This window comes from Aulonocara stuartgranti (genome assembly GCF_965226115.1).
Source record: "Aulonocara stuartgranti genome assembly, chromosome: 22".
In the NCBI taxonomy this organism is placed as follows: Eukaryota; Metazoa; Chordata; class Actinopteri; order Cichliformes; family Cichlidae; genus Aulonocara; species Aulonocara stuartgranti.
In genome coordinates, this window is record NC_138957.1 from 19,177,771 (window position 1) to 19,203,853 (window position 26,083).

The 26,083-nt window shown below is 41.3% G+C and overlaps 1 protein-coding gene across 2 annotated transcripts; it reads left to right on the forward strand.

Moving 5' to 3' along the window:
• The first annotated feature begins 2,844 nt into the window (after positions 1–2,844).
• Positions 2,845–25,953, forward strand: tinagl1 (tubulointerstitial nephritis antigen-like 1). 2 transcript variants are annotated; one of them, XM_082521806.1, is made up of 12 exons: positions 2,845–3,344; positions 5,757–6,067; positions 7,784–7,850; positions 13,728–13,820; positions 13,913–14,027; positions 16,365–16,491; positions 16,687–16,837; positions 16,923–17,109; positions 18,025–18,070; positions 18,856–18,979; positions 21,775–21,820; positions 22,838–25,953. In XM_082521806.1, the coding sequence occupies exons 2-12, from the start codon at positions 5,764–5,766 to the stop codon at positions 23,003–23,005; spliced, it is 1,428 nt and encodes a 475-aa protein (XP_082377932.1). In that variant the 5' UTR covers positions 2,845–3,344; positions 5,757–5,763; the 3' UTR covers positions 23,006–25,953. The 2 variants fall into 2 exon arrangements, with proteins under 2 accessions (XP_082377932.1, XP_082377931.1); XM_082521805.1 differs by lacking the exon at positions 2,845–3,344 and adding an exon at positions 3,877–3,958.
• Positions 25,954–26,083: the final 130 nt, after the last annotated feature.

The following is a 26,083-nucleotide window of genomic DNA, read 5'->3' on the forward strand; positions in this document are numbered from 1 at the left end:
GGCCTGAGTCACTGCAGTCTGGGTCAGGCCTTTGTGTTAAATGTACACGCGTACACGAGGCTTGCAACACACCACCTACAGATCTTGTGAAATACATTTCCAACAACAACCGTCCAAGATGATTTAGTATCCTCGCCTTCACTGATGAATCACACGCAAGCTTCCTCATCTATTGATGCCTGACTCAGGGGTCTTATTTTCAGGGAGGTCCACACACACACACACACACACACACACACACACACACACACACACACACACACACACACACACACACACACCTTCTCTTGGAGATTGCTACAGTCAAGCTTTTGTATGCTACTCTGCAGCTACCAATATGTGTGCAAAACAGCATTCCTTGCATGTTAGCGCCAATGAGTCAGTCATCACTAAAAGGCAAACAGCATGTACAGTAAAGAGGTATGATAATGACTGAGAAGGCGATGACTGTGAAACAGAGGTATACATCGCTTTGAGCACCTTTCTTCAGAAGGTATGAGGTTGTGTAAGAGATGTTATAGCTATAATTACCGAGTTGTCTGGAAAGCAGAAGCAGAACGGCCTCATCTTTGCTCACATCAGTGACAGAAGCCGTCTGAAAGCTTTTCAGATATGATGTGTAATTTAGAGAAGCCGCTTTGAATCTTGGGGATGACTGGCACAGGCTGGACAAAAGACTATGGCGTGCGCATAGACACGCTCCAATCAGGAAGTAAAGGCTGACAAAAATCTCTGAAGTCAGTAAAAAATGTTTTTCAAAGAAACTGTAAAAGCCACGTTTGGCTCACATTCAAAGATGCCCCAAGCTATTTTTCAAAATGCAACATGAATTGCTTTGTTTTAGTGGTGATTAACTTTGTGTTTTATTGCTTTCTAAATTCTTAATTTTTCTTATGACTATAAATGTTAATTTGCCAAGTGAGGTAATCCTACAGCATATTATGTAATAAAGAAAACCATCCCAGTGGGCTTTCTGCTGAGGCTTACCCGGATCATTTTTTTAATTAAATTATTTAAATTAGACAGTAATCACTTTTCTCTACAGTCTAATGTAATAATAATAATAATAATAATAATAATTTGTTTTAGTAAACCAGTTAATATTTATATTGAGAGAGGATTAGCTTATTTGTCTTATGAAACAGTTATTAAATTATGCTGAAGTTTCCCTTTGGACTGATTATTTGATTAAGTTAACTGTTGCAGCTCAGCAGCTAACCAGTGATGAGTCTAGAGCCCTTTTGGCCATCTAGGCAAAAGTTTACAGTGGCCCCTCGGACCAGCATTCACCACATTTATTTAGTAAGTAACCTGATGCAAACATTACCAAAAACAAGAAGAGTCTTATGAAAAAACATGTAAAAAGTACACTGTAAATGGCAGAGACCATTTATTCTTTATTTTGGTAATAATAATAATAACTTTATTCGTATGGCACTATTAAAAATCATATAGTTACAGTGTTTCACAGTTTGAATAAGACCACAGATTTAACATGTTCCAGCTTGCAGACACACATACAGCCTCACATTCATTCCAACACTCCTCCGTACACGCGAGCGTCTCTCCTCCACAGTAAAGGCTAAACTAGCAGCATTTAGTTATCTAACCTTAAATTTAATCATTATTGTCTCCTTCGCTCGCCTCTGTCTTGCTTTTCTCTCCTCTTCCTCTGTTGACCCTCTTTCTTTCTCACTCCCAGATGGATCACTCCTCTTCATTTTCACTGAATAGCTTTTGTTTTTCTCATTGGGTTTGTGTAAACAGAATCGCACATGCCACTTGCAGCTGGAATGACCTCCTTAGGGAGGTCAGGGCTCTCCTATTGTCACAGAAAACTTTACACATGCCACTGCTGTACTTTTAATTATATCAGTCCCAAACCCTTCAAAAATGGCCTGGAGCCCTAAGTAGTTACCTGCTTCATCTGGCAGCAAGCAGCGCCTCTGTAGCTAACAGGCATCATTATCATCATCATCATCATCATTATTATATTATATATTATATTAGTAGTTGTTATTGTACTAATAGAAGGTTCTTTGATTTATCTTTTCTTACTTACTTAATAAATGGGAAACGATTGTATGTTTTATGAATATTTTTAAGTAATAAAGCAATGTTTTCATTTGTTTTTCTAAATATTCAATAATAAATGTATGCAAAGCAAAGCATAGCCTTTGTGTGTTCAGTGTTTTCTTTCATTTTCTGGGGAAGCCTCACCCACCCTGTCCAACACCATGTGGTGTCACAGTTATTGATTCAGCTTTTAGCTTATTGATCAGCCCAAAAGTGGTCAGCTGGGTCTTTCTGGGCCACAGCAACACTTCAGTAAAACCTTATTCAGTCTTCTTCTGCAGAAGCATTTATGTCATTTATGTACTTTCATAAACTTAAGGAAAGCGGACTTTCAGCACACTGGTTACCAAATATAGAAGAGGGTTAAACATTTGACAGCTGATATTCTCTGTCATTCGCTCACTGCAGCTGTGTAATGTGTCCTGTTTGTGTTCACTGCTCAGGAAACCACACAATATTAAGATTTAAGAAAATAAAGTCAAACTTTGTGTAGACATGAACTTCATTTGTTTAATAAATCAAATTCCTTCACTGAAATGATTTTGTTTGGAAAGGGGGAGATGTTACACAACAAGAGGCTGATGATACAAACAGATTCATCATCTTACAAAAAAACATCCGCAATATTTCTCACATTCCGACAATGCGTACCAAAACCGCATCTCCAGAGACTCCTCTGTAACTTTCTAGAAGATGGGAGGTTTCTCTCTGGCTCCTCCATAATTTCGTGGCTGATAGGTGGAGCTACTCAACCTGCGGCCGCTAGGGGGCGTGCAATGGCGTCCACCTCAAGTGGATTTGGCCCTGTGTGGGGATTGGGGAAAAGTCGCAGATAAAGAAGGGGGAAGTCATGGCTACTGATAGCGACAGTGGGAAGAAAATATGAGAGAAGCAGTGACGTGAACAGAGAGCCAGTTCACTATGCAGGCTCCAGTCTGATAAGAAGAGGAAAAGCACGCAGAGATAGTCAACCTGTGGGAGTCACAGGGAAAGGCGTGCGTGAATGTGAGCTGCTGAGGGAGAGGCAGTGAAGCAGGGGACAAGCCAGAGGCTGGAGGGGGGAGTGGTTACGCTTGCTTGTTGCCTGTATATAGAGAAGACCGAGACTGACAGAGCAGATCCTGTGAGAGAGTTTGGAACAGAGAAAAGGAGCCTGACCTTTTACCTAAACTCTCTCTACCTGTGAGGGACTTCCTGAGCAGCACACCAGCAGTAAATAAGCTGTTTCTTACTGGATTACAAAACCAGGATTTCTCTCTAAACTCAAGGTAACAGCAGTTTCTGTTTCTCTGCACTTTTCAGCAGCAGCTCTCAGGCAGGTGCAGCCTGAGCGTCATAGTCTGGCTTACACTATTATCAAGTTACTTTAAACAGAAGAAGAGGAAACTTTTAAGCTCTCTTTCAGAGGATTGTCATCACCTTCCATGTTTTTAGTCTTTCTCTGTATAATTATTTAGATGTATTGTAGAGCATTGGTTAGTCAAGCCTTTGCTGTTACGACATATGTATCTTAAGGGTGTGTTGGGCACATTAGAGCTACATTAATATCAACGGAAGGCTGTTTTGTCTTTTTTTTTTTAATGGAGGGTTGTTGGGTTCAGGTGGAGTGGCCGCTCCAGACACCAGTAATCTCTTCACTCACCTGCTGAGGTGCAGTCCTCACTGGACACCTGTAAGGTGTTATACATGATCCAACCCACTCCCCCTTAAAAATCGAGCTTAATGTTTTTTAGTTTGAGAGAATAGTCAGGACTGTGTAACACAGGAAAAATGGTGCTGAGAGGGCTTTTATAGAGACGCACTGAAGAATGAATTATCTGCTGGGTGTTGCAACAATGTGTCAAAGTTCAGTCTTGGGAAGGAAAGTGATCAAGTCACGTGTGTAAGCAGCTAAAAGTTTGGTTCACCTTAATTACAGTTCAAGATTTGGCCCTTGTTTTTATGTTTTTGTTGTTGTTGTGGGGTTTTTTTGTGTGGGTTTTTTCTTAAAAAATATTTCTAGCCTTGGATGTTCTTTTGCTTCGCTACTGAAAAGGTTGTATGAGTTACTTTAACCACAAATCACTGGATGATAGGTTTTAATTTCTTGTTCATTAGCAGTGAAGCATAAAAATGAAAAGTACGTTGATGCATTAATGTATTTGTGGTTTATAATGTTCCCATTTAAAAAAAAAAAAAAAAAAGTGCTGCCGTGCAATGAAATACTGCTCAGATTTATGAACTCACTGTTCATAACTGTGGTCCTGAAGCTGCTGACACTGACTCCGCATGTCTCATCTGCCACTGTGTTATGTGTCCATGCGCTATAGTGTGTGTGTTAGAAAGTGAGCGGGTAACCCTTACTGAGGGTTCATCTGTCCTGTAGCTGAAGTGGAGGATCAGTAGCTTGGCTACAGCTGTCTGGAGCCCTGATGGACCATATGCCATCTGTGACATTACTGAAAGCTTTAAGATCTTTTTCTCAGGATCGTATGATTGAAATATTGGGTGTTAACAGGATATTTTACACAGTAATATGGACTAAATCTATAAATACTGTCTCATTTAAGTAAGCAATTGAGCAAAATACTTTCTTATCGCTTAACAATCTAATCTAATATGTGAAAAGAAGCTACAGATGATAAAGAAGAGCCTCTGAAGACAACTGCATTATGATCTCTGCAGAAGTGGGTTTTTTTAGCTTTAGATTGACCTAAAGACATCACCAGCATGATGAGCACACTGGCTGGTGTTTTATTGCACTGCTGCTCAAAGTCTGACACAACAAAACACTTGTGTAAAGGACAAGACCTGCCCATCCCATGCTGCCGTGTGTGTGTGTGTGTGTGTGTGTGTGTGTGTGTGTGTGTGTGTACCAAGTAAAGGCACAGTCATGCAGAAAACAGCAGAGCAAAGGCCTTTTCCAGAGCTGTGCTTTATGTGCACAGGGTCCATTGTGCCGAGAGATCTGATTGGATAATTAATGATGCTGTTTATGTAAGCAGCGGGGGCGAGCCCTCCTCTTGGTCCGACCCTGCAGAGACTCCCCTATCCAGTGACCTGAGACCAACACAAACAAAAAAACAATGCGTGGGATTGTTTGACCTTTAATAATCCCGAGACCTTGAGCAGGGACAAACAAACTAAACGTGGGCATTGAGGATATTACATGTGCATATAGACATGTCAGAGAACCTGCCCATCATGCACCGTTCAACATATTTGATAACATAACTTTTGCCACTGAGACGATGTTCTCCATCACGCTGTGTGTATTTTCATATTTAGCTGCTGTTTGGAAAGTTGAGGAAATAAATAGACAATCTCCAAGGATCACATGGGTTTCTATTTAAACCGTGTGTGTGTGTGTGTGTGTGTGTGTGTGTGTGTGTGTGTGTGTGTGTGTGTGTGTGTGTGTGTGTGTGTGTGTGTGTGTGTGTGTGTGTGTGTGTGTGTGTGTGTGTGTGTGTGTGTGTGTGTGTGTGTGTGTGTGTGTGTGTGTGCCTCATTGTTTATATGAACTGCTCAGAAGTTGGCAGCAGTAATGCCCAATTCCTCTGCTACACTCTGCTGCTCTTCCCCCTGCAGAGTGGAGCATTTTAAGTGTGTCTTCTTGAGCATCATACAGAGGTATGCCTTGGATAACACTGGCTTTATCCACAACTCTTAAATGTTTAATTTCTGTCGCCTCCCTGTCGCAGGTTTATCATGAAGCTCATCCTGTTGACTGTGACCGTGCTACTCCTGGTGGTGGGAGAAGGCACTGCAGACAGAATCCTTTCCAGAAGGACCAAGAGGGAGCTTGCCAGTCCACTTCATGTTGGCGGCATCAGAGACCCATTCGGCTCCTACTGCCAGAGACGAGGAGGCTGCTGTCCTGGCAGGGACGACCTGTGCACCGTGCCGTACCTGGACACGATCTGCTACTGTGACCTGTTCTGCAACCGCACGGTGTCCGACTGCTGCCCCGACTTCTGGGGTCACTGTCTTGGCGTGCAGCCGCCTTTCATTGGTATGTGAAGGTACAAATGTGTTTTGGGGGGCATCAGAAAGTGTTGCAGCCATGTGTGTGAGCGTGTGGGCATGTCTTTGTTAGTTAAACTCTGTCAGAGAGCTGCAGGAAACCCCACTGACAAGCTCCACGCTGGGCCACGATGGAAAGCAGCGTGACGCCCCTAATATGCTGAAAATGGATTAGAATTGCATACCTGCTTTTAAAAGCTTCAGCTTGTTACTGCATTTATATGAAGTGATCATACCAATGTTTCTTACTTGGACAGAAACCTTTGATCTTTCTAATGTCTCTTTGATTTCTTCTGTGTGATTAATCACTGTATTAATATAATGGATTTAATAATAATAATAATAATAATAATAGAAAGTCAAACTATATTTCAGCATACATAATGATTATCTGTACGTTCCCTGTCCCTTAAATCATCTACATATAGCATCTGATTGTATTGCAGATTAAACTCCTGTTCGTTCACCTGTGTTACTGGTTGGTTGACTACATTTGGACTCCCTCACAGTTCTAGCACCATCCTCTCTGCCGAAGTGTGAAATGTGCCAGCAAAGGCAAAGGGCTACCTGAGAGCAGCGTAGGGAACAGTAGGCTTCTTATTAACCGAGACGGTGGGAGGAGGGGTGTGTAGAGGGATGAATGGAGGTCAGGAGAAAGAATGTGGGGTATGCGGCCAGACAATGGGTACAGGACTACAAAGTTAGAGAGGTCGATGCAGGTATGTGGGCCGTGCTCGATAAGGTTTGGCACTCAGGAGGTCCGACGTACAAGCATGTGCACGCAAGCATGTTTGATCACACAGTCAGCGGAGGGAAGCCACTGAAAGACAGCTTGTTATGATAGGTCTTTCCTCTTAACTGCTACTGTTTTTTCACTCGGTCTGCGCTGAAGGAATGCTATACAAAAAATGTCACGGTAACCATTGCATATGTTCAGTCTGCACACATTCCTTCTGTATTAATGTGTAACTTGCCACTTACCGAAGCTCTGCAGTAATTTGAATTACGATAGACCGGGCGAGACAGCTGTGAGAGCATCAGTCATAGATCACACTGTCAGCACGGGGCCTCACACCAGAGGCCGGGAAAACCTGCTCACACTGTAAATTCTCAGCCAGATTATGCCTTAAATTCCACATGGAGTCCCCTCTGACAGCATCTTCCACTTTACGTAAGCTTGTCACCAAAACACCAACGTTTTAACAGTCGAGTAAGATGGGCCACTTTTGGGGTCGTGACAGCGCAGGGTGTGCAACTCACAAATTTTGTAAAATTTTTGATGTTTAATTATAGATGGAAGTGGGGGCTTTCCATGCTATCTCAGTAGAGTTGGTGCAGTGGGGCGTAAGCTGGTTAAAGCATGACGAGAGCCCGGGAAGCCTGGGAAGGCAGGAAAGAAGCTAACGCCACATTCCTACACAGGATTACTGGCTTAGAGCTCCTTAGACCTCACATATTCTGTGTGTTAATACTAAGACTAGTTGCTGTTAACTTTTACTGTGGTTGCAAGTGAAGGAATGTGGTTAGTGTTATTAATATCAAGTGTGTATGTGTGCTTTTAAGCCTCCGTGTACAGCATGTGTCTCATTTGTGTCTCAGTGATTGAGACTGTGCGTAGCTTTTGTTGAGATTAGCGATAGGATCTTTATTGTTTAGCCACATCAAACCTGCGTATATTAAATTGCCACTCTTTGTCTTTTCTCAGGCACCTGTGAAAGAAATGGAAACACGTTCTTGACGGGGCAAACATACAAAGAAAATTGCAATTTATGGTATGTACACCCCGCCTTTTCCATGCATTCTTTCTGCCTTTTAAATCAAGGGTTTTCCCTTTAATTTCCCCCTGAAGTATCTTTAAGTTCGAACATTTTCAGGTTCCCAGTTTGTTTTTTTTACCTGTGTAAACACTAAGCATTATATAAATATGCATGTAATATTTTTTTATAATTTGGAGGGGAATTTTTTTTTATGGATTTGGCTTTACAAAAGCTGAAAAATCTGTTTTTACCATCAAGTTTCTCTGACTCCCTCTCTGACGTACAGCGCTTGGTATTCCTAAAAGCTGTGGGGATTTGCACAGTTTAAAATGAAGCTGTAGGTTGCAAAATGTGCCTTTGCACAGCATGTGTTTCTAACTATGCTGGTGGCTTTGTGGAGTAATGTTCATTATTCATTTTTATATCCTTGTTTTGAGTGAAAATCTTTCGCTGATCACATGATCCTTACTCACATATGAGCTTTAGTCACCTGCACCTGAAACTCTGTCTGCCTCCTTCTGCCCAGCTCTGCGTGCATAATTTTGTTGAGTTTTTTAAATGCCTGTAAGAAATGTGCAGGTATAGATAAGATAAGATGACAGATAAGCCGTGTTAGTTTGTCCAAATAGGAGAAATGACTTTAGGCCTGAAAAATAAAATATCTCAGCTCATTATGATATTTTGTTTAGAGATCATTTCCACTTTAGGATTCCTTGTAATAACTTCTGGTGATTCTCCATCACACCTCCATCATAAACTGTATATAAAAGATGGCTGTAGCCTCTGGGGCTGAAATGTGAATCTGTGTTTTAATGCTGCATTCTGTCTAATGGCCAGCAGGGGGTGACTGCTCTGGCTGCAAATCCGGTTGTTCAGTGATGACGCGACGAATCCTACTTCCGGGTCTAAAGTAGTCTGCGTTTAATATGGCTTTTGTGTTGTTAACATGTTTAATGTTATGTATTTTCTTCTATTTGATCTCAAAAAGCTCCTAAAACAGTCAGTGATCCCTGTTGACCTCCCTCGGCTTTTATTACCACTAATCATTTATTTAAGCTCAGTTTTTAAAACCTTAGGATGTAACTACAGCCCAGCCCATGCAACAGTATATGAATGACTAACCTCGTATTGTGGATGGATTATCTCAGTTGTTCTCCTGGCTGAAGTTTGGTCCTTTTACAGCATCCTGCCATGTGATTACATTTGTTTCTGACCACCGAGAACACTCACGTTAACTTTTATCCAGTGGAAAAAAGTTAGCTTGTTTATATTATGCTAACATAGCTGTGTCGCTAGCGGTCACGTAGCACATCATTATATACCAGCTAGCCCAACTTCAGTAACCCTACAAGCGTCACTGCTGTTTAGTTTTCTGTCTTCATTTATGCTGGAAGTGATAACAGAGCTGTACGTTTTAATTTGTTTCCAAAACCCCGCAGTCAGGACATGCTATATTGTATTTAGATAGAAGCTAGCGAGCTAACTCCCTGCTAACTTCTAACTCCGTTAAATGTCATAAATTCCGTTTTCATGGATGCCTGGATGTTAAACTCAATTGTTACACCTGGTAGAGCAGAACGCTGATCATTTTATTAAAGATGAAAGACTTTAGACAGTTTTTCAACTCTCAGTAATGCCACAGTGATCGTTTGATATATGGACCTGCAGCGGAGTTTAGACCCAGACACGGCTAGTGACGTCAGACTGAACAACCGGATAGAAGCCCAGTTGTAGAGATGTCTGTCTTGTTGTTCAACTTCAGATTTTACTCTCAATCCCTCGCTTAAAGTGTTACTTGATACCAAAAGCAGTTTATTTTGTAAATTTTGGTCCCATCTGGTGGAAAATAGTAGAAAAAGCAGGGTATTTTTAGGCTACTTGGTCTATTGACACCTCTCAGTCAAACCAAAGGATTTCATGGTGTTCATCTTTTGTATATAGTCTACAAACCACACCTGCTAAGCACTCTGTTACACGATCAGAAATGTATTTATGCCCCAAAATGCTGACTTTAAATAATTTGATAACATGTAAATTTCCCATGTAATTTTGTACGTGAGCACAAAAGATAATTAACTCGATTGCTGTAGCTGAGTGTATACCAAGCATTTTTTCCCTTAATGATTAATTATTTGAATAAATACACCTTTGATTTTATATATTTGAGTTGCATTTTACTCAAAATCATTGCTTTATGTCATGTTTTTGAGGTGTAGATCCTTGTTCTCAAACTTTCTACTGCCTGTCCTCCAAAGGCTTTTCTGTTATTATAAATTATAGGATAGCCTAGTGGTAAGCTTAGACAGCCCTTATGCGAATTATTTTTCTCCCTAGGGAAGAAGAGAGGTTTGCATTTGCCTTTCTACGTGACTTGATAGACTGAATCTGAACTGAAACAGTTTTCCAGTTGAGTTTGAGTCTACTTCAATAGAGATAGAAAACCACTCTGCTTGAATACATTATAATAAGTCTGTACACTGTAATACAGCTCTCTGTAATTGACTCCTTGAGTAAATCTCCTTGGCAGTCCTGCATTATTTTTCCAATTCAGTGTGTTTCTAATTCACTTTACTACCGTGACATGAAGTCAAGAGCTTCTACAAAGAGCATTGTGGATTAACTCTAAGTGACAGGAAAGTATCTCTGTCTCAGTGATTTTCAGCACCCTGAGGGGAACAGAGCCCGTGTGCGACGGCTGCCATTTTTCTGCATGACATAAGCTGCAGTCAAGGAGCTGTGTAGTAGTTCCCAAGAGTCTGGAGGGAGGTTAAGTGAGTGAAAGCAGGAGCAGCGGAAATTGAATTCCGCATCTGTCCTCCACGCTGGTTTCTCACGTCTGTGTCAATTGTTGCTCTTTAAAGTAAGTGTGTGTGTGTGTGTGTGTGTGTGTGTGTGTGTGTGTGTGTGTGTGTGTGTCACTCAGTCTTATCACGGGAGCAATTAAGAAAGGAATACAGTTGATGGAAGTTGATAAAGGGCGGGGGTCCTATTTTTATCTTGAGGAAAGACTTGTGGAGGTTGTTTAAAAATAGCCTCTGGTGTTCCAGTTCCTAAAAACCAACAATAATGTGCTAACTCCCCCGTTCGCTCTGAAAACAAGAGTCTCGGTATCACGTGCTCTCACACGTGCTTATCAAACCAATACACACAGGAGTTTGAAAATTTGCGCCACAACTTAGGCTCGGACGGATACACGCGGACATGCTTCTCCTACTCCCACTCCCTCCACTTATTAATTTCCCAAATGCGTGTCCTCCCAGCTCTTTCAGAAATCGGCTCTCGCCCTTTTCCCCCTCCCGAGGCTCTCATTAGCAGCGCCCCTGCACTCTCTTATCTGTACCGCCTATGTTTCTTTACTGATTTGAACAGGAAAGGGAAACTGTTCTAATGACTAACTGGTTTAACAGCTGCACTTAATGCACTTTGACATCAGCACCACAATCAGTATAAACGTCATCTGTCTGTGCAGCACAAAATTAATCATCCGCAGATTGGTTTTTAGAACAGACTAAGTGTCGTGTATTCAGCCTACGCTTATATTTACTGTTGTGAGTGTTAACGTGTAATACAGTATGTGTCAGCTTTTTGTCTTGTTAATGGGATTTCTAGCTAATTTGGTTATTTACAGATCTGCTGCCATCCCGATAACATGTTATCTGTCCCGAAAGATCTGAACCTCGGCGACTTCTCCTTTCAAAGATGGTCTCTGGGGTAGCAGTCTGAAGGAACAGTTGATCTCTAATTTGATTTGGCAGCTGCTTTCGTCTGTTGGCTCGTTATGTCAGATGGGACAACAGCCAATGCCAGCATAGACTTTCTAAGTTTATTTATTTGCTCAGATATTGTAGATGCGCCGTATCTTCAGACACACACACACAAACATGGCTCTGCTCCGACTGATCTGGAAGCATCAATGGCCAGATATGGTGAGATACTACACCTTGTGTTGTCTAGCTGTTATCCATGCTCTCTCAGGCGAGTAGATCTTAAATTGGGACTGTGACGGGGAATGTTAAATATGTCCTCACATCCCTTATATTTTATATTCAGTCCCACTCTGTCCCTCAATCGCCATAAATCAAGCCTATCCCTGTGTGTTTATCGCAGACCTACTGGCACTGTGCTGCTGCATGCCTGTATTCCTGCTGGAGGGTGGAAGAGGTGAAAGGTCACAGTTGCTTTGAACCAATCAAAAGCCATCAGATGGTCCCTGTAGGATGCTGAGCAGAAACACACTGGTGTAACCTTTTAATGTAACATGAACGTGGCACATGTGTCCCAGCAGGAAAGTGAGCCATTTGAGAGGGGAATACCGTCCATGGGTTTCTGTGTGACTGAAGAGGTCAAATTCCTCTTCAGTCACACACATCGCATTTGTTTAGTGATGGTCCTGGGTAGTAAAACATTTCATGCACAATTCATGCTAGCTACATAATTATCTGAGAAACACCCCTGTTATTGTTTGGCTCACATCCTCAACACTGCTGCTGATCATGTGACTGTTAAAAACAAAAATATAGTCACTTTATACACAAACTCATTCTTCTTTCTGTTTCAATTTGACTTTAAGATCACATTGTTTCACTTCTGTTGGCTTTACTTACATCCCTCTGTCTTGTTTCACTGTGTCTTATCACCTAATTACCTGTCTGTCTCATACGCTTCCGCTGTTCCCTGCCAGACTAGCAGTTGAACTTTAGCTGCTTTAGCTTTATGTTCCTGGTTTTGTTTTAATGTATATGTCACCTAGGTTTAAATTAAGTGTCTAGATTTTACCGTCTACTCATGTGTGGATCCGTCTGTTTAAAATTGCACAGGCAGTTTATAGTTTTAGCACATTTGATGTATTTTTAAAACTGAGTTTGTCACAAGAACAAAAAAACGAGTAAGCTCAATGTGTTGTATGCTACACAGAGCTATTTATAGCATGTATAAAACAAGGTTTGCACAAAACAGGCAATGGTTCTAAGACATATAAAGTGTGTTTAATATTAATAAGTAGCAATAATACATTTATCATTGAAAATCTGCAATACATTTGAGAATGCGTTTCTTTTTTGTGCTTTTCTATGTTTCATAGGGAAATGTGAAGTTGTTTTCTCCGTTTCATTTATGCAGGATTTGTGCGGGGGTTTTCTGTTTAAAATAATAATCTGAAACATGTCATGTGCATGAAAATATATTAGAAATAACTAAAACACCCACTGGTGCATACTGGATGTACAAGTAAAAAGATAATGCAGAGTGGATCTGTTTAGTGTTATCTCAGCTTTGAGGCAAGTGATTGAAGCGATAACCCAGTGAGAAATACTGCTGACTGAGGTATGATTGGGGTGGAGGGGAGCACACATACAGGAGGGCTACCTGTGCATTGCAAATTGTCAACTATAATACGCGTGATAGCGATGGGGACTGCTTGTGTATATATATGTGTGTTTGTTTTTTTTGTTTTTTTTAAAGCCTTTCCATTCTGATGTTGTATTACCACACACACAAACACACAAAGGCACTCTTCTCGGCAGTGAGTCATCAGAAAGTAAATCCTCTGTTTCTGAGCATCTCCAAAGTAAACATCTGTGTGTCATCGTTAATATCCTGCTCACTTATTTTCCGTTTTGCCGAATAAAAACGGATCTGCATTCTGCAGCCTTAAAAGGCTGAATAATCTAAGCTTTTTATTTTTAACCATCCCACTCCATAATTTCTCCAGCCTTTTCCGGCTGCTAACATTCTTCTTTCAATTTATGTCTTATTTGGGAAATCCACTCAGCCTCTGCTCACTTGCCTTTGTTTAATAGACTTTAGTGACTGTAGCATAAAAATACACATTTTTTCAGGCACTTGTAGTTTCTTTGAATGTCCCCTACTAACTTTTTTCTCTCTCTCCTGTAGCACATGTGGGACTTCTGGACGTTGGGAGTGTGAGCAGAACGCCTGTCTCATTGAGCCGGACATTATCCAAGCTGTCAACAGAGGAAACTATGGGTAAGAAACAAATAAATATAGACACGTACTTACAATACTCTGTTTGTAGTTAAAAACACATATGATTTCTGCCTCTTTCATATTGTTTTTAGGTGGAGGGCAGCTAACCACAGTGAGTTGTATGGGATGACTTTAAACGAAGGCATCCGCTACCGACTGGGCACACAAAGACCATCAAGAACAGTCATGAACATGAATGAGATTCAGGTACAGGACTCTTCGTTCATTGAATCATCAAATCATCGTTAGAAAATAAATATATGGGTGAACTTTCTAAAGGCTTAGATACAAAACTTCACTGATTGGACTCCTTATTTAAATCTCTCACCTGTAGTCTGGCTCTTGTCCTGCCTCTCTCTGCCCTTTCTTCTTTTTCCTCTCTCCTCCAATTAGTTGCAGCAGATTTCCTGGTTCTGCCAGAGGTTTCTTCCTGTTAAAAGGGAGTTTTTCCTTCCCACTTTCACCAGATGCTTGCTCATAGAAGGTTGTGTGATTGCTAGGATTTCTTTCTAATATTGTAGGATCTTTACTTTGCAATATAAAACACATTGAGCTGTTGGCTGAGTTTTACATAAAATTAAATTAAATTCACTTAGGTGCCCTTGATATATCCATACAGGAAGTGTAAGAATATAACTGTACTGGTCGCCACTAGGTGTAACTTCTTAAACTCTGTTTCCACTTAAAAACGACAAAAGGCATAACATACGGATAACATATCATTCATCTCCTGTTTCCACTAATACTACAACTATGGAGAGAAAACCAAAATGATGTCTTTAGATATTTTCAGAATTGTACGATGGAGTGATTTGATAACCAAGTGGTTGGCGTGCATACTCAGGTTCCCTGAGCAGTGACTCGTTGGATTACCGGTTGGCTGGACCATCATGTCTTTCTTCACTCATGAATAGCAGGAAAAAAGTAACATAGAGATTTACATTCATGGGAAATAATATTCAACAGAAATCATTGGTATTGTATACATCTGCTTTTGCTTATTTTTGTATTTAAATACAGACATTTGAAATATTACATAGAAATAGTTTTTAAAATCAGAGTATATGAAATTTGATCAACGCTGAATTTAAAGAACTATTGTTTCTATTCTGTAGTCACGATAGGAACATATGCTGAATTAGTCACAAACTGTTTCCCACTTGTGTGAGTGTATGACATAAAGAGGAGAGATGTGGGTGGAAGCAGGAAGTTTTACAGACAGGTGAGAATAAAAAGAAAAAGTTACTCATATCTTTACTTTTCAACTTTTCTTTTTTTACAAGCTCTTGCACGCTTGAAACCTATTACAAACAAGTGAGCACTGATCAAAACCTGCTTCACTTAATTATGGTGGCCTGCTGGTATGTAACGGCCTCTCTGTTTGGAGACCTCAGCCTGCTCTGTCTTTGTTTACATTTTTACCCCAGAAAGATTACATAAGACGCAACCAAAACATCACATAGAGAAGACGGAAAGGATGGTGGCGGCTTTGAGAATAAAGACAAGACTTCCTCTTGGGTCTGCGCATCCCCACTTTGCCCTGCGTGCATTCATTCCACCTCGAAATTTTGTAACACCCCCTACTCCTTCCGCCGTCAGCGTGTCCCTGCCTGTGCCACAAATCAGATCACAGCCCATTCACAAAACTCTCAGTCTCTCCCCTTTCCTGTTGTTTCTGCAGACTCGTGTCAAATGCACTTAATGCAACATTTTAGATGCCTTTTGGATCAGGTGCTTTTTTTGCACTTTGACCTGCCAGAGCTCCAAATCTCTGAGCAGCAGCACATTCCTTAGTGATGTATCAGGTGGCCGTCTGTGCTCTGAATGCTTCACTATTAAGCAGTGGAATGCACCGCGGGCAGCCAGAGTCTTTGTCAGAGAGAGAGAGATGAAGCTATCTGTAGTGTATGTTCATCACATAATACCAGGAGATATGAATAGAGTATCCGACAATAGCTGGCGATTAAATGATGGAGCACGTCTGAGTGAAAGCGCTCTATCAGGGAGACAGTTACACTCTATAACAGAAGTTTACCATCATGATGAAACCCTAATATAACCAAAGAGACTTGTTGTTTCACAAAGAGGAGTGGCTTCAGAGGGTCCTGTCTATTCTGCAAGGTTAGAAATGGATTCTGGTTCAAATGGTTGTAAAGAAATCCTCTTTTTTTTTTTTTTTTCTTTTTTTTTTAAATGTGGCCTTTGATTAGTAGACTTATGTAATCTGCCCATGATCCAAGCTTGTATTACGAAGCTGCCCACAAGTATTTTAATTGCACCCTTCAGTTTGTGTTCTGCTGTGGCCAAACAGTTGCACTACACTACCTGACACCACATTCAAGCAACCCGTGCTGCTGCACGTAAATGTTAGCCTGTTTTTAAATACCGTTTCCTTTCTTTTCCCTATAAATTCATGTCACACATCTTGGACTGTCAGTTGGTAATAATGACTGTTTTTACTGAGAACTATAAATGTTTTCTTCGTGGGTTGCTGCAAAAGATGGAGTTGAAGCAAGAACGAACAAACTTCTTTCCCTCTTGCAGATGAACATGGATCCTCAGACCGACAATCTGCCGCCCTACTTCAATTCAGCAGAGAAGTGGCCGGGGAAGATTCATGAACCGCTGGATCAGGGCAACTGCGCTGCTTCCTGGGCCTTCTCAACAGCAGGTGCTGTCTTAGGGAAAATGACATCTGTAGGGCTAATGGGGGAACTGTAGGGAAATATCCTTAAAATGTGTCACATGCAAACGTGCATGAACTCTAGGAAATAGAAGTTCTTTAGTTCTCAAGTTTCTTCTTGAAGTGAAGCTTCCACCATGAAATTTTAGTTACGTGTTTATGCGTTTGCTTTGTTGCCACCAGCTGTGGCATCAGACAGAATCTCCATCCAGTCTATGGGCCACATGACTCCTCGGCTGTCTCCCCAAAATCTTATTTCCTGTGACACACGCAACCAGGGAGGCTGTGCCGGAGGACGCATAGATGGAGCCTGGTGGTATCTTCGGCGTAGGGGGTAAGCCCCCCTTCATCTCAGACAAAGTTATTACTGCTCGTGAATGAATGATGGGTGACTTACATCTTCCCATCCCTCCCGACAGAGTTGTGACAGAAGACTGTTACCCATATCAACCTCCGCAGCAAACGCCGGCAGAGGTGGGTCGCTGCATGATGCAGAGCCGCTCGGTTGGACGGGGGAAGAGGCAAGCCACGCAGCGATGTCCCAACACGCAAAACTACCACAACGACATCTACCAGTCCACGCCGCCCTACAGACTCTCATCCAATGTAAGTGAAAGAAAGCTGCACAAGTGTACACAAAAACGTCCACTCTCGCTCACAAAACTACACTGATCAGCCATGGTGTGCCTGGCTCACCTGGGAATGAGTCTGAGATTGTAGAAGGGCAGTGGGATGTGCTTTTTTTTTTGTTTTGTTTTTTACCCACTTGTTTTCCATATCTCAGGAGGTAGGATTCAGGACTGAGGAGTTAGCTTTGTGTATAAAACTAAATTATAAACTATTCTAGTACGATGACTTAGAAAGGCTGTCTTTGAGAAACACCGCAGTGAGTGAATTACACCAATTTAAAGACAACACTCATTGTCTGCTATCATTTCAGGACCAGCGGGTTAATCCGAAATGAGATTTCCTCCTCATATTAGTGTTTCTACTTTCTGCTCAGAGACAGAAGTGAGTTACATAAGCCCTCATCCTTCAATCGAACAATAAAAACCGTAAAATATCTCTATTTTGGTTGCTAATATGGGTGGATGAATCTAAATGACTTCATGGAGACATTATCTCCGCCCTCTCTGCAATCCATGCACTAGTATCATGTAACATTTGCACAAACTGCCTCCCGAAGCGGTGTCTCCACGCTGCTGCATGGATCTTCTGCAAATCAGACAACCGCTGAGCAGCAGCCAACATGTGGTTTCACCAGAAGCTATCCGTCAGGGCTAAGTGACGGCTAATGCTTCTCAAAATCATTACAGCCTGTTGTTCCTGTCTCTTGATAGCCTGTGAAGTCAATAAGCCAGGCATTAAGACCAAGGGGCCCTGCTGAACTCAATCTTGTTATCTGGCTTTTAACTTCCAGGGGGTTGTTTTCATCCTCTCCGTTTCACTGACATGTAACGATCATTCTGTCTGTCTCACTCTCCTTTGCCTATAAATCGTTCTCTCTATCGTCTCACTTAGGAAAAGGAGATTATGAAGGAGATTATGGATAATGGCCCCGTGCAAGGTAACGCAATGCCTTTCTGTGTGTGTATGTCTTCCTTAAATATGCTTGTATTTTATTGTCAACATTGCTCCCACGTGGGTGTGACTTTTCACGAATTAAAACACACACAGCTTGAAGTATCTGACCTAGACTGATGTCATATTTAACCTTTTCATCTGAATGGGTTTTAACCAGAGTTTTAACTCTGACCCCAGTCACCCTGTCAGAAATGAGCGGCCTCCGCGGCTTGCTAGGGTTGATCTAACTTTGCTATATTAGCGCAGCTAGCTGCCTGGAGCCCATCTGGAATGCCTTCAAGTACACTTGAATAAAGGAGTCACATGTCGAAGGATGTGTGCATGTGTGTATGGGAGCGTGTGCCAACTTATTGTTCAACAGTCCAGGGAGGAAGAGTTTTGAGAAAGTCGTGGAGAGCTGCATGAGTGTGTGTGGTCCTTTGTGTGTGTCTGCTGAAGAGATTCTAATAAGAGTGAAAGTTTGCATTATATTCTCAACCAGGGAACACTGCATCTAGTGCTGATACAGCTTTAAAAACTTCTTCTATCCATAAACAGCTGCTGGAAAAACAAAGTCACACATAGCTTAGATGTGCAGCTTACACTGACACACGCACACAAACCTGCTCTGATGTTTGGGTGTGTGACTCAGGGGGGAAATCAGAATTTGTTTGGTGAAATTGCTTAATAGTTTTGGGAAATGGCTAATCAAAGTGTGTGTGTGCGTGCGCGTGTACTCATGCAGGTTATTTCCACCTTCTAATTTTCCGTGCTTGTTTGTTCTTGCAGCTATTATGGAGGTCCACGAGGACTTCTTTGTCTATAAGACTGGGATCTACAAACACACAGATGCCAGTTTCACTAAACCACCGCAATACCGTAAACATGGCACACACTCAGTCAGGATCACCGGGTAAGTTACCAGAATACCGAGACAATCCAAAACAGTTCATATTTTTGCCCCCATTTAGTGAACCAACATGCTTTGTCACAACGTGGCTCGGAGACATGCATATACAGACCTGATTGGGCTTAAAATAAACTCACCAGGTTTTAATTTTCTATTTTTATTTTTTTTCTTTACCTGACTCCTGTTTAGACAAAAGCTTTCACCTTTTCTTCATCTTTAACCCGAGTGTGTCTGGTTTAACTGTTGCTACATGCTTAGCAGTGGCCCTATCTCTTCAGAAGTTGTTTAATAAGGATGAATCAGGGTTTTAATTGAGTCCTTGTTGGTACTGGGTTTGATTCAAAGCTCCACTTGCACGTGTGTTTGCACACAGCCAGCTGTCTGCTTGTGAATAAGCGTTCCCTCCCTTCCAGACTATTGCTCTCGGAGACACACCTTGGCTCCACTCCTTCATCTGCCCCAGACAGTCCCCCCTGCCCCCCCATCTAGTCACTTTAACAACCGCAAATATGCAGGCAGGTAGACGGCTGACGCACCTGGATTGCCTGCCCACACCCACTGCCGTGCGTTTCTCTGGCTCTGTGATGTCTCCATCATCACTCTTCATCTGGCCGTCAGACTGTCCCACTTCCTTTCTTTTACTCCTCTTAACATTTAAGCCAAAATATTCCTCTTATCATTTTAGACTCCAGACAGACTGATACTGTTTTATGGTTTGTTTGTTTTTTTTGTTTTTTTTAAATATTCTGACCTTTAAGATGAATAAACCGCTCTTTGCTTTTAAATATTTTACAGGCTGTAGTTCATCCAGCTCCCTTTGACATATGTCACTGATATATTTGGCTCAGTTTACATTTTTAAACTGTGACAGTGGTTCTGAGTAATTGGTATTTGGTAACATTTGACTGTCAGAGATGGGTAGTAATTGGAACGTTGTCTGATCGATCCCCGGCTCCTCCAGTTTTTATGTGAGATAATAAAACCCCAATTACCGGCTAATTCATCCAATGACGTGTGGGTTTGTGTCATACTGTAGGTAAACATTTACCTGAGTGTCAAAAAACAGCAAACATGCAAGTCCTGCATTATGACAGAAGCAACTTCTCTGCTTTTATCTGATAAGGATAAAACACAAATCTCTTTATTCGAAGCTTTCACTGTCTGTAGTTTTTCTTTCATGCATAAGCACATGTAGGATAAAAAGCAAACAAACAAACAAAAAAACCCCAAACACTTCTCATCCTCCAACCTGTACTTGGCTTATTTAAATCCTATACAGTTTTCTCAGTTTTCTTCAAGTGCATTCGTGTTTGCTTATCACGCTCGTGTTAGAACCACACCCTCTGGAGTGTAATTACTTCTCTGCAGCTTCATTGTCAGTAAACTGTGGAGGTATGCACAGTGTGAGATGATGGTGAGGATGAAGATACAGCCTCCTTCTACAACTACTGTGATTTCTGACTGCTTTGGATGTGGTTTGGCTGGATGGAGGCTTTAGCTGCGGTGCAGGTTTAGAGATGGATGGAGGCTGTGAAAGGCACTGTTTTGAGCTCCAAACCTGCCAGCCACAGGCTTCAGTATGTTTACATAGGCTAAATCCCATAGCTGTGTATTCATTTAAGCCCAGGGCCTGGGAAAGTTTGTGGAGATAGCATTGAGGTCCACTGTGGCGGAAAGAGCATTGTCTGGGGTGCTGATCCTGACTGCACTGGACAGAGAGAGGGGGATCAGTGCCCGAGAGGAGAGGTCAGAGCTGGGATGAGGGGCGCTGGGCAAGGGCGGGGGTACATGGGCACAGGGGCATGTCCATCATTGTCCCCAAGTGAGCAAGTGAGTTGATTGGAAGACCGATAAGAGATCAGCAGTGGTCCGATTCTGTCTGCCTGTCTCTATACCAATAAATATGCACACAAGTAAACACGGGGTCACACACTTGTATACAGGTGTGAACAATGCTCACAAACACCAGCCAGGGTCTACTTTAGACGCTGGCTGGGATGTTGTATTTACACAGCTGCTTTTAATGTGTCTGCTCCTGGTCAATGTGACGTTATAATCCACTTGGGAGAGTAGTGGCCTAATAAAGTCACTCGCTGAATGAAGCCTGGCACAGTTTGCCAGTGTTTTGGTGGCAGGCTACTGAGTTGGCAGGGCCTGAGGCCGTCCAGTGTATTTCCCAGCATTCCTTTACTTTATAAAAGATAACAACCGATTGCGGACCGGGAGTCTCTTTGGAAATGAAAGGCCGGGTGTGGAAAAACAGGATGGGAATTGGCTTTAGGTCTGTTTTGATCATGACGAGCAGAAACTGCAGGGGTTGGCAGCAGCTATGCTAAGACCAAAGTGTATGGCATGGTGGGAATTTATGGACCTTTGCCAGGGTTTCCTGAGAACAAAGCCACAGCCACCAGAGAAGGTAAAGATAAAGTTCAGTGTCCCTGTGGGCTGCTCGTTTTTTGCAGTGTTGGTGCTCTGACGAAGCTGAGGTGCTGTTCCTCTTCCCTGTGACCTACGCCCGATGAAGAGGGGAACTCCGTGTTTCTTTGTATTGGAATGCAAAAGTGCAACAAAATGATGTCCAGCTATAAATACTCAGGATGTTGTTAACAAGGGGAAAGTTGTTTTTTTTTTTTTTTTTTTTAAACATTTGAACCCTGCATATCTGCTTTTCACTGAGCACATCTGAGGCAAAGTAATGCATTACATGTCTTAAATTATTTTTACAGCTCTAATAAGACGTAGCTATACTTTAATTTTTATGCGCTTTAATTCACTATCATCTCTGATCTGTGCACTAGGTGGGGAGAAGAGAGAAATGTTGATGGAACATCAAGAAAATATTGGGTAAGTTTTCACTTTACACCTTCTTTACCAGTAGTTCAAGGTGGCCTATTATGCTTATTTCCAGTTCCTTATTTTTGTTTTTTAGACTTAAAATAGGGCAGCACGGTGGCACGGTGGTTAGCACTGTTGCCGCACAGCAAGAAGGTCCTGAGTTCAATTCCAACATCAGGCCGGGGTCTTTCTGTGTGGAGTTTGCATGTTCTCCCCGTGCTTGCGTGGGTTCCCTTCGGGTACTCCGGCTTCCTCCCACCGTCCAAAGACATGCAGCTTGTGGGGATAGGTTAATTGGATAATCCAAATTGTCACTAGGTGTGAATGTGCGAATGAATGTGAGTGCGAATGGTTGTCTGTCCCTGTGTGTTGGCCCTGCGACAGACTGGCGACCTGTCCAGGGTGTACCCCGCCTCTCCCCCTATGACAGCTGGGATAGGCTCCAGCGCCCCCCGCGACCCTGAAAAGGACAAGCGGAAGCGAATGGATGGATGGATGGATGGACTTAAAATAAAAATGACTACTTTTAAATCTACTCTCTATCCTCCCACTCTAAAAGGCCGCTGTTTTCTGATTGGCTGCCCCTCTCGTGGCTTCCACAAATTGAGTTCTTATAGTGTTTGCAAGTCCTCATCCCAGCTTGAAATGATCATATAAGGATGTCTGTTTCAGGCTGATGTCAGCTCGACACAAGAGTAGAAAATGAGTTTCAAACTGAGCAGCAGAAAATAAGGAAAAGTGTAATAGGTCCCTTTTAAAAAGATTGACTGAAAAACCCTGCTGCTGTAGCACAGGCAATATGTTTTAACGATTAAACAGTTAAAGCTTCTTTTCAATATGATTAAATTTTAAAAACAGTATCTTAATTACTATAAGTGATTATTCGATATTAAAATAAAAAGTCTGTTGTAAAAAGCTGTTTTTTTTCCCCCCCTGATTGGTGAGGTGTAGGGGAAAGTAAATAAAAACCTTGTCATCTTTAAGTCTTATTGTATTTTACAGTTAGTGTGATCTTATTTCCCCCAGATTGCTGCCAACTCCTGGGGAAAGAACTGGGGTGAAAACGGCTACTTCCGGATCGCTCGTGGGGAAAACGAGTGTGAGATTGAAACATTTGTGATCGGCGCGTGGGGCAGAATCTCAATGGAAGACATGCACAACCACCATCACCACCATCACCGCAGGCACATTTAAAGACACTGCAGATCTTAAAACCCTATTAAAACCTGTATTATTGTCCAAACTACAGTTGGTCTTTCTATGCAGCTGCGTCGCAGGCCATCGCATCCCCTCTACTGGCCATAAAGTGAGCCCTAGTCTTCTTTTTTTACACTTTAGTTTATTCTGGGGATCGATACAGAACCTTGTTCTCCACCCTCTGTAGCCTTTTAATAGAACGACTGTGTATCTCAAGATTCATGGCACCAAAAACTAAGACAAACTAAGCTAAAGTTCTTTCACTTTGCCTTGCAATCAGGCAACTCAGGTACCTACTGCTCCAAAGACCACACATCCCAGAATCCCCAGTATAATATCTGGTGATCATGTCATATCATGTCTGGCGACGAAGGATGTGATCTTTTTATTCTTCGGTTTTTTTCTAACTCAAAACCTGTATTAACCAGACAGGCTTGGAAAAGAGGGAATCTGAGAGCTAAAATACCAGATGTCAAGACACACCCTTCTAAACCATGTAACTCAATAATATATCACTGATGACCTTACTGATATTTACCTGTCAGCTAAACAGAGGTGTAGCTTGACCCGTTCTCTTGTTTTCAGAGAGGGCACTTGTAAAGAGTTAGTAGCTGGAGGCTGTAGGGTTTCTCACACATTCCAGTAAAAAGGTAGAATCTGACACTGGAAACACAAGGTGACTTAAAAGTGTAAGATTACAAGGAAAGTCACAGTTCCTCCTAAAACTATGAAATCTTTTAAAGAAATATCAATGAAACGGGCACAATCCTGGCTCTTTAGTACGCTACTAGCAAGTGCTTAATTCATCATTTATATATTTTTACTCCTCCTTATTATGTCATTTATAAATACAGATGTGTTAACACCATGCACAGACACTGGTAATAAGCATAATTATACTAATGGTCATATCATATATATCTATTATATTTACTATATAAATGGTGAATCAAGCACTTTCTAATACCTTCTTAATCCTGAATAGTGTAACATTATTAAAAAGCGTGACCAAAATGGCAAGTTTTTGAGTTTTGAGCTACTAAGTCAAACTTTGTGGATAATTTGTCTTTTGGGGTTTTTTTTTTTTGTGTGGCAGAGATAAAATTAGGTTAAGTCTCTGTGACAGTTATTAAGATTTAAAAAGCCATGCTGCTTTCCCCAGTCCTAATATTTTACTAAATTAAAAACTGATGTCTGCAGAGTTTAAAGATTGTATTACTTAAAAAAAAAACAAAAACAAAAAAAAAAACAGACACAAAAATAAAACAGAGTTGATCACTGCAGAAGAAAATAGGAAGTATGTATAATGTTCTTAATGTACTCTGTTCTGTGTACACTGTTACAGTTTGAGCTAAAGATGTCTTTATTCTTTTGCGGCAGTTACATTTACATTTTTTAACTACTTGTTTTACAATGTACTGTATGTAGAAATTCTCTTAACCCCCTCATGACTCTGTTGCTTTTCTTCTTCTGCATTCTTGAAACTGAACACGGTGAGTAGCTTGAGCGACGTGCGATAATGCTGCTAAAGGCCAGTCTGCGCTGCGCTGTTTGTGTTTAGCTTCGTGCATCTGATAGGTAATAAACATATGAAGCCACTTCAGAGTAACACTGTAACACGGATTCAAAGCTGTATGACTTTATGTTCTCATTATTTGTTGTGACCTTTTTTTTTTTTTTTTTTTTTTTTTTATTGTTTTCTGCTGGAACTGTAAGATCAAACTGAGCTAGCTCCATTTGAAATATGTTTTTCTTTTCAGTTTCATTGTTATCATAGGCTCACTTGAAAAGCAAAGCACAGCGTGTTATTACCGCATGCCTGAAATTACACCCTGGTTTGCTTCAGTAACAATTTCAAAAGGATTTTTCATTTTTTACATCGTCACGTCTTGTGATCTTTAAGGCCTTTCCGTTGATTCCTTCAGGCGTGAACTGGCGGATGAATATAAAAGCAAAGAGAAATGTCTGGATGCTCAAGCAATGTGCAATGTGGTGGAGAGGGTAGAGATTAGCAGTCAATTGCGTGTTCCTCGTTCATTGTAAAAAAACAACAAAACAATCCCCCCACAAAGAATCGTTGCTTTCCAGAAAGGATCAAGAGACATGAGCTGCACAGGAGGTTGACAGTAAATAAAAATACACCAAAAACAGTATGAAACTGGGCTTCTTGTCCTGGGGTGGAAGTGATTATGTCATTAACACAAAGAAGGATCAATCAAGTCTACATTTTTGCTTGTGGACAAATCCTTTACACGGGAGGAAGGATTGATTTAATAAAAGCCGCTAGCTGCTAAATTGTTATATATAGGTGTGTTGTAGTCCTCGCTACCTGTCAGTAACAGGTCTCAGTGTGAAAAGGTGCATATCAGTGGCTTGATTTTAAAAAAAGAAACAAAAAAGCAGAGAGAGCAGTGGAATTTGACCAAAGCTGGATTTTTTTTTTTCTTTTTCTGTTGACCAGAAACCTGTCGTCATGCTCGTTTTCCTGCATTACTTTCACTTAGTGGTTCTTTGGATTAGTTGTTAGCTTTAACCAAAATGCAATAGATGACACTGAATATATAGAAAACATAAAATATTAAAAACCCTCTTATCACATGAAGATGTTCAAAACGTTAACGTTGTGATTTTGTTGATATATTATCAAGGTTCATGTGGGACCAATTACAGTTGCAGAAGGTTCACTGCAAACTCCAAATATGTGCCACAGAAACTGATCCTACTTTTAACCAAAATGCTTTCTCCAATTACACGAGCAGCAGACTTTCACTCAGAAAATGTGTATTTAGTGTAAAATGAACCATTTCATATTCACTGCTGTGTAGACTTTTATTTATACAAGTTGTTTAAATTATATAGTTTTTTCTTCTTTATTTGCCTGTGAAATGTTTCATTATTTCTTTGTCTCGTGTTGTGTTCACTTACATAATAAAGTCTTTCTAAAACCACGTCCATGTAACTTGCCCCTGAAATATCACAGTGTAATAAAAATAGATGCATTCAGGGACCGAGAAGCGATCAAAAACACGTCTCGTTTCATACTTGCTGTGCACGCGTGACTATAAGCTGATGGTG

Coding starts and splice junctions, on each gene's coding strand:
- tinagl1 (XM_082521805.1), top strand. CDS start 3,885: ATGAATTATCTGCTGGGTGTTGCAACAATGTGTCAAAGTTCAGTCTTG. Junction 14,028..16,364: donor TGAACATGAATGAGATTCAG/GTACAGGACTCT, acceptor TCCCTCTTGCAG/ATGAACATGGATCCTCAGAC. Junction 16,492..16,686: donor CTGGGCCTTCTCAACAGCAG/GTGCTGTCTTAG, acceptor TGTTGCCACCAG/CTGTGGCATCAGACAGAATC.